Source organism: Pygoscelis adeliae, unplaced genomic scaffold (assembly GCF_000699105.1).
Source record: "Pygoscelis adeliae isolate BGI_AS28 unplaced genomic scaffold, ASM69910v1 Scaffold27, whole genome shotgun sequence".
NCBI lineage: Eukaryota > Metazoa > Chordata > Aves > Sphenisciformes > Spheniscidae > Pygoscelis > Pygoscelis adeliae.
In genome coordinates, this window is record NW_008825410.1 from 752,294 (window position 1) to 761,080 (window position 8,787).

At 40.7% G+C, this 8,787-nt stretch overlaps 1 protein-coding gene across 7 annotated transcripts in view; it reads right to left on the reverse strand.

The window, feature by feature from the left end:
• Nucleotides 1–8,787, reverse strand: part of DYNC1I1 (dynein, cytoplasmic 1, intermediate chain 1) — a 180,401-nt gene that overhangs the window by 18,169 nt on the left and 153,445 nt on the right. For all 7 annotated transcript variants that reach the window (XM_009330501.1, XM_009330497.1, XM_009330499.1 and 4 more), the window contains one exon: nucleotides 2,996–3,121. In XM_009330501.1, coding sequence (XP_009328776.1) covers nucleotides 2,996–3,121 — 126 coding nt within the window. The remainder of the gene's footprint in view (nucleotides 1–2,995; nucleotides 3,122–8,787) is intronic.

The window sequence follows — 8,787 nt, forward strand, 5'->3', positions numbered from 1 at the left end:
GAAGTGGTTGAGTCACTATCCCTGGAAGTATTTAAAAGACGTGTAGATGTGGTGCTTAGGGACATGGTTTAGTGGACATGGTGGTGTTGGGTCGACAGTTGGACTCGATGATCTTGGAGGTCTCTTCCAACCTTAATGATTCTACGATTCTATAACCACAATTTTTTCTGATGGAACCAATGTTTTATGAATTTACAGCTGATCTAATGTGATATTTGGAACAGTCATGAGAAAAGAAAGGTTTTAAAAAGGGTGCAGTATAAGTGGAGCATTAATGTTTTTGGTGAGTGTATTTAGGGTCTTTGTAAAGTGGCCTGCTGGTTTTCTAATGCGAGTAATCACACCCATCTTCCCAAATCAGAGAGATGCACCTTCAAATAAGTGGATGCTACTGAGTTGGCAGGCAGGCAGGGATGAATTCTTCCAGTGATGAGGCCTTTTCAGAACTTGATGCTGTAGGAGATGGGTAGAGTGCTATTGCTGAAAGGTCAACTGTCACAGCTTTAGTGTCAGGCTTTGCAGTACTGCTGGGTCAAATATGAAAGCTAGGTGCTGCCAGGTGCTGTACGGTCCAGCTCCCGGCCCCTTGCCCCCAGCAACGTGCTCACTCATCTACTCTCACACAGAGTCAGTTCATGAAGAAAAATACCCCAAGGAAAACAAAACAAAACAAAAAATAAATCAATACTTCTCTGCTGATCTGTCTCCCTCCCCGCAATGTGGGTGGTGACAAGCACTGCCACCCGCACACAAACCGGGCAGCGAGGGATATGTGTAGGGATGGCTGGCTGGCAGGGGGAGGACTGCCCCCTTTAAACTGTCAGACCAGCCCTGTCATATCCCAGAGTCAAACCCATCAAAAAGGACAGTCAAAGGAGGACCCCAGCTAAGCCAAGGAACTGTCCAGTGTCTGCACACTGAAGTAAAGAGTGAAGCCTTAAAGGCTGCCATATTTCTGCCAGACACTTCCAAAAGTGCATGTGCATGCTGTGAATCCCCCGTGCATCGTGCCTGAGGACAGCTAAGCATGGAGTAACTCGTCAGAGACCTCTTTATGGACTGGCACAGAGGGTTAATGACTGAAGAGGCTGTTATTCACTGTACAAGCCCTCTGCTCCAGGCTCCTGAGCTCTAAAGTATTTCTGCATCTCACTTAAGGGTTTATAGTGAGAAGGGTTGTGCTGGAGAATATACGAGCACCCTTCTTTTTTAAACCAGAAAAAGCCACTAACAACACAGCAGCCCTGGTAGTATCTGAAGCTGTTGCAGCCCAGACCACCTCTCCTAAATTTGGTACAGGAATTACTGCAGAGACCGATACTGCCAAAATGAACCAGGCAACAAATTAATGAGTTCCTTCATTCGTTACGGAAGAGGAGGAGGGGTGGCAATGGCCTGTGACCTGTCAGCAGCCATGTGGATGGACATCCATCTGTTTGCGTAAGTGTGTATGGAGCTGAGCTGGAGACGCTGGGGCTCTGCACGGGCAAGGCATGCAACATCCGTGAAGCAGAACACTTTATGTAACACTGATCTGGACTCACACAAATAAATACTTGAATGACTCTCTTTTCTTTTTCCTTTTCAAGTAATAGAAGCCTGTCTTTCGTTTTGATCTGAGTGTATCACTGCGACTCATTTTGCAAGTTGAAGTCTGATTATACAGAGGAAAGGCCAAAAAGTTAAATATTGCTTCTTCTGCATAGAACACTAAATCTATTTTCTCCTGGGTGAGCTTGCAGGGATAAACAATCCTATGAATGATTTGGTGTATGATATGCAAAAAAAGACATTTCTATAGCCCGTCTAGACTCCCAGACAAGATCAGACTGCGCTGTCGTCAAAGACATTTCCATAGCCTGTCGTATCACTTGGAAGACAGAAAAACCACCTCTTCAGAACAGTCATGCAAAAATGAAAAATAAATAAAAACAGCCTGACCTGCCAGTGTCATACTGGAAATCTGAGCGCAGTAACCTTAGACAGTTTAGAAATTATGCTAACAATACGGCAAGAAGTTTCAGCAAACATTTGTGAGGAAAGGCAACTCCTTCGCAAGTGAATGCAATCCAAAAATATGAGTCATGCACAAGCAATTTTGCTATGGGCCATAAAATCACTTTATGAGAGTTACAGATAATTCTGTCTGTATTCTAAGTGTAGAGATGGGTATCTCAGTATCCTATCACAGATAATGACGGAAAACAAATTCTCTACATAAAAGCTGATTGCTCAGAGATTCACCCTTAACTGTTCCAAGGGATTGTAACGCCGACAGAACACTTTATACTGTGTTCATCAACAAAGAAGTAGATTCCATCAGTGCCAAACACACTGCAGTTTAGATGGTTTTTATAAGATGTAGCAGCGTGAATTGAGAGCAGCCTTAGACAGAGAATACTCATCCTGCTATTTCTCAGCACCTACATACTCTTTATCATACATGCACCTACCATCCTCCACAATGACACCTCTCATTTCCTCCTGTTAGTACGTTTGCACATATTCAGACATATTCAGCATTATTCAGTATTAAAAGAACAGATGTATTCTGTACATGTCATGCTGAGAAAAATCCACAGCATTAAGCCAGTTGTGAAATAAGAGATACTGGAGTATAAAAGGTGAACCCTTCAGGACCGACTTCAGAACAACACAGCTTCTTTTGCACCTCTATTTTCCTCTTTATGTTCCTTCATAACTTTTTCCAGCTGTACCCATAGAACCATTAAAAAGAAAGCTTAAAAAACACTGAAAACTTTCAAAAAAGACTTCCCTCATGAGACTTTAACTAGTTAATTCTTTTGCAAGGTAGCTTTACGACTAACACACTGTTGGCAACCCAAAATCAACAGGGACTCCACTGAAAGAAATCTGGCTTATTCTTTGGAGGTGTCCTGCTCATGTGTTAACGATACATGATCTTTTCTCAAACTTGCATGTGGCATTCTCCAGAAGCTCAGCTTTAAAAAAAACAAACAAACAATAATAATACCTCTCCAACATCATAGATCCATATGCGGCCTTCTGAATCACCAACTGCTACCTCCTTCCCAGCCTGGGCCCAGCGGACACGGTTGAGGGCAGAAGCTCCTTCTATGGTCACGCTGGCTGTGGGAACCTGTCAAAACAATAGAAACAGGAAGGACAATAAAATCACGCTGCCTGCGAGCCCGGGGGTCAGTTTTGAATGTCCTGCTTAGCTGGGTGAGTCACAAGTCCCTCTGCATTGCTGGAAGTAACATACAACCCTCATCGGGGGCAGAAAAAAAAGGGTTCATTGTTTCTTCGATCACATGTGCTAAAAAGAGGAAAGAGTAAGAGATTGCTTGGAATGAGCAGGGAAGACTTGTCCACAGTAAAGGGCAGTAAATGAATCAGTTTTTTCCCCTTAAGCTCAGAGACATGCAAAACCACATCTGCTTCTTTCTCAAAAGTCACTGACTTATGACCAAGAACCAACTGCGGGTACGGCTTGGCTTCAGTCCTGCCCTGGCTTCTGGCCTCTGACTTGGGCCCAGATAACCTGATGGTTGGCAGACACATCCCTGTATTCATGCTGACACATCCTTTAAATCCGTACTCACCTCTGCAGCTAGATGCAGAGGTCGAAACTTAGGTATTACATCAGGAAAGTCCTGAGCTAATCACTTCAGAGCGGGGACATGGCAGAAGTGAGAACAGCTGAGCTGACATTTAGGAACTCCTACAATATATTCCCACAATTCTCTTCTACATCCCCAGGAGACTTCTTCCACTTTAAATACACCTGGATGCTGTCTAATTTCCAATCCCCGCTCCCCACCCCAAGTCAACCAACTTAACAGGTGATCCACAAGAATACATAAAGATTCTGGTTAATGAGTGGGATGAATAAAGCAATGAACACGATCTTAGGAGAAGTATTTGTAATCTATGCTGGAATGAGGGCATCAAAAGATGCTGCAGGAAGAAGGAACTGTGTGGGTGTTTGTCCCAGATAGGTAGATCACTCAGTTGATTTAGGTCACCTCATAAGACAAATGACGGTAACCTGCAAATCTGCTAATGCTCCACCCAGCTGTCTTTAATAGGAGAACCTGCCTGAGCAAGGAGCCCGTAGCTTGGCATGACCATCTTCCAAACAAGGCTTTTTAGCTTTAATGCTTTTTAGGTCAGGGCAAACGGGATAGGATAGCTGCAAAAGCAGCTCCTCCACCAGATCCATCTGTGGGAACAGGTCTTGGTCACAGGGTAAGATGAGGACAAGGGGGTGTCCTGGGATCTATAAATGGACATGGAATTGGAGATCAGTCCAGGCAAGAAGAGGTAGTTGGACAGGAGCCAGAGTCCGGGCTACCTGTGGAGGAGTGACAGGTACTCCTTCTGTCCTCATTGTTGCCACAACGCAGCAGAAGCAGGAAGAAAGCAGCTTGAAGGTGGTATTAAAGCCTGGTCTGAACATCGACAAACTGACAAGATTAACAAAAACAGTATTTTGCTGACTTCATCTCAGTTCTCTGGCTGTAGCTTTATATTGTAGTTGTGAGACAGGTCCAAAGATCCAGGAGAAAAACAATTTTAAAACAATTTTGTGCAGTTCCCAATCCAATCTCCTCCTCAGCTCTAACGCCTTCACTGTGTCATGCAAGATAAGTGACGGTAGGAAGCTGAACCTTTGCAGACTTCCCAAGACCCTCGTTACAGCCGCAGCACGCGCGCAGCCACACCAGCAGCAGGACAAGGACTGGGAAGAAGGGCTGCTTGTCTTCCCCCTCTCACCTTGGAGACTCCCTGCTCCTCCTCCTCCTCCTCCCCGACCCTGACACAAGGCTGCAAAACCAAACTGGCATCTCGAGCACAACCAGCCTGCCAAGCTAAAGCAGCACCTCCGCAAAGGACTTTGTGGTAGCATCCTGAGCCCCACATGGGAAATGCAAGAGGATTTTGTTTGCAGAATGATGTAGAAATAATGCTGGATAGCAATCAGAACGCAGATACCATCCTCCCCCCCCTTTAAGAAGTCATTCAAATGCAAATAAGCTACTGGACTCATCTCCTCATTGTGCAAGGCCTAGGTCTTGTCCAAGGCAGTATTACCCAAAAAAGCTGGCATGTTCTAACTCCCCATCCCAAGTCTCTTACTGCTTAGTGGGTGAGGGTCAATGGCCTAAATCTGACATGGGGCCATTGATCCATAATAAAAACACAGTAGAAAACAAGCAAGTTTTACTCCTCTGATCACTGATTTCTAAAAAAAAAAAAGCTATTTTAATTCCATCCAAAATTAATTTCATAACATTTGGAAATGGGTTTCTTCAAACAACAACTAAATGCCACATTTTAGAAGACTAATCCACTAACCAGCTATGTTTCTCAGAAAACTGCAGATCAAAGATATTTGTTTCATATACAAATATACACAGCATATATTTAAGGCACTAAATTTTCACAAAATCTTTCAGAAGGCTGAAATACATAACTCTAGAGCTGGGGTTTTTTTTGTTAATACAGCATTCTTTCAGTGTTCCACATAAAAATAAGCAGCATGAATGCCGCAGACACAAGACACAACCCATGCTTTTTTTCAAAACCCGATGGTTTTGTAAAATCCTGTTACTATTCCACAAAGCTATCTAACAAAATAAAAAGCAATAATGAAACAGCCTTTAAAGATCTAAATAAAAAGCCTTTTCTCCAGTGATATGGAGATATAGTCAAACCATAGTATCTTAAAATAGGTTTGTCTGCTCTCAATAGTGATAGGTTAAATTACACATGCCTATTTTAGATTTCAAAGATATGAATTTATTTTATAATGGTAGCATTATGTTTTTAAAATCACACTTTAAATACTTTATAAATTCTCTGACGTTGGTGCTTGTCAGATTTTTAACAATTTTGAAATGAGATTTTAACAGGTAACAGATTAAGAAAGATACAGTCAGAAAAACCTGCATGATAAGAATATACCTTTTATTTTTTTACTTTTATTGCTTACGTAGTGTCAAAACCTGCTTGCAAATACATCTGTTATCTGTTTCTAGAAATAGACACCATCTTCACACTTTCAAAGCTAAGGTACAGCAAAAAAACCCAACAAACTTTTGTATGGGATATAACACAGCAGAAATACACAATTTTGTAAGTCAGTTTACTATCAGTTCATAGATAAATAAGACTCATCAATAACCTAGAGACCTTCTCCAATCTTGATCAAAAAAGAAACGTTACGGACCCATAGGTAAGAAATCGGCATTTGGTATCCTGAAACTATCTGCAAACCTCACTATACTGATCCATAAAAATAATACTCAGTTTGCAAAAGAATGAAGGAGTGGGTAAGGATTTTTTGCTTTTTAAGGCTTTTTATATTCATTTACCAAATAGAAAATAAAACGTGATGACTTTCATTGCTATTACAAAAACAATTTCTGGTATCCACAGATCAACATGAAGCACACAAATACCCCTGTTACTTTACACTGAGATTTTGAGAATAATTAGATTGATTAAATCCGTGGTACAGTCAAATGATTTTGGTTTTTTGGATCAGAAAGCATCTAGCTCTTGGGAGAAATGTTTTTAATAAACATGGGGAGTAACACTAGTGGAAGCTGTGTTACAGTTCAAAAATTTGAAGGTAGCATACTGTAGCTAAAACCAGGTATTTTCTTAATTGGTTTACAAAATAATACCTAAATAATAATGTGGCTTATTTCCCAAATTAAACAAAACCAGGTGTCATTAATAACAATCATATCTAGCTCTTACACAGATTTTTATCAATAGCTAACAGTTAAACACATTAATATACCTGTCATTTTCTGTCTTCACAAATACTTTGACATCACATATCTGACATCTAAAAGTAATAATGATCTAAAAAATAGGTGTTTCAAGATTTCTTATTACAAAGGCAAAAGTGCTAACAAGGACTTTTTCTTAGCAAATAGCAGTACAGACTTAAATGGCATAATCAATTACAGAAATCTTGAAAATTATAAACTAATTATGACCTACCAGATAGAGGGTAAAAGCAAACAACGATCACTTTCAGTTATAATGTTTAAAAGAACTGCTTATAGTTCTCTTTCAGTAGTACTTTTGCTGCTTCTCCTGCGTAACAAAACCTGACAGCTATTCAGAATCAACCAGTTTATCATTTATAGGGATTTTTTAATTTCTTTCATCAGTGCTCAGTAAGGAAACCAAATGGTATTTCTGCCTCCAGAGACCCAAATTTGATTCTCATAAAAATACAAAGCTCGGATACCACAGAAATAATTCTAGTCTGATCCTTACATGAGAGCTGACTTTGACCTCTCAGAATGGAAATAATTTGTGAAATCAGGGGTGGCCTTGCATGCAGAAGAAAAGCAGGATTGAGCTTGAAATCATTTTTTTTTCTGATGTTCCTGTGTATTTATATGTAAACACACTGAAAATATATCAGCAGTTTTCTACATACAGCCTTATTATTGACGGGAATGGGATCAAGCAGTCCATACTAATTTTTTGGAAAGAAATTATGGTCTCATTGAGTTAAATGGCAAAACATCAGTTGATTTCAAGCAGAGCAGGATTTCAGCCCTGGTATTTGGGGGGAAAGGGTTATTTTTTTTTTCTTCTTAAAATGCTGGGGTTTATGCTCTGTGTTTAAGCCTGCATTAATGAGAACACCTGAAGGATATGTCCCTCCCTTCCCAAAATAAATTCTGAGGAGACTCCTCCTGTATATCCTCCAGCTGTATGTGCTCTAATTAAAAAGGCTGCGCTGCTTCCTGCTCAGAGCACTTCAAAAGGCCTCACTGCTCCCCTTGACAATGCAGCGCCCGGTGCTGGTTCCTCTTACCTGTCCATGCTTATTTATGGCAAGCACCACTCACTGGAAGCCATAAACTGCGCCCATATTTTATTCTGTCTGAAATGTATAGCATGTTTACATGAAAGGCGTATTAATGATCAAACTAATCTTAAAAAAAAAAAAAAAGTAAAAAATAGGGTGTATGGGGGGAAATACTGCCGCTTGCTCTTCAGTCTTCTCTTTTTTGGAAATAAAAAGAAACGGTCAGTTAATACGTGACCTTTTTTTTTTACAGTCTCTTTGTTCTTAATTTTACATGGCATTAAGTAAGAATACACAAGACTTCAGCTGTGGAAAAATATTTTGATTCTTGTGCTGAATACTGATTGCTGGCCATCTAAGACTGACCTCAAGCGACATGACAGGTTTTCTCAAAACCATTTTTGAAGGCAACTCAAATCCAGAAAAAATAGTATCAATATAAGTCTGCAACATTTTTTAAAATCTGAAATGATAGGAGGAAAATGTGCCGGGTGTCCGGCATGTTTAGAAAATGACTTTTTAAAAAATACAGTATTTACCATTCTCCATCTTTGCAAAAAGCTCTCTGATTAATCCTTTCTCGTCTGTGAAATTTAAAGGTGCAACATTTCCTCCCCAATGGTCCCTGCTATTTAGTTAACAGCAATGGAAAGGAAACTTGTTTTTATTTTTCATTTGCATTTGTGCCTTTAAGTTTCACAGCAAATATTAAAGAGAAAAAAGGTGAGGGTATAAAATCACAACGTGAGAGAGATGCCCTGTGCTTAAAAAACTCAAGCAGAGTAGCTAGCGACTCAGAAAGGTGGGAGGCGAGGGAAGATGCAGGGGCACGCTGGGTTTCTGTCACGCTGGAGGCACTGGTACGGGGCTTGCAAGTTACAATCTCAGGAGGATTCGAAGCAGGGGATAAATGAAGGGAAATGAAGTCTCCCACCCGAGCAAGAAGCACTTGCCGGGCG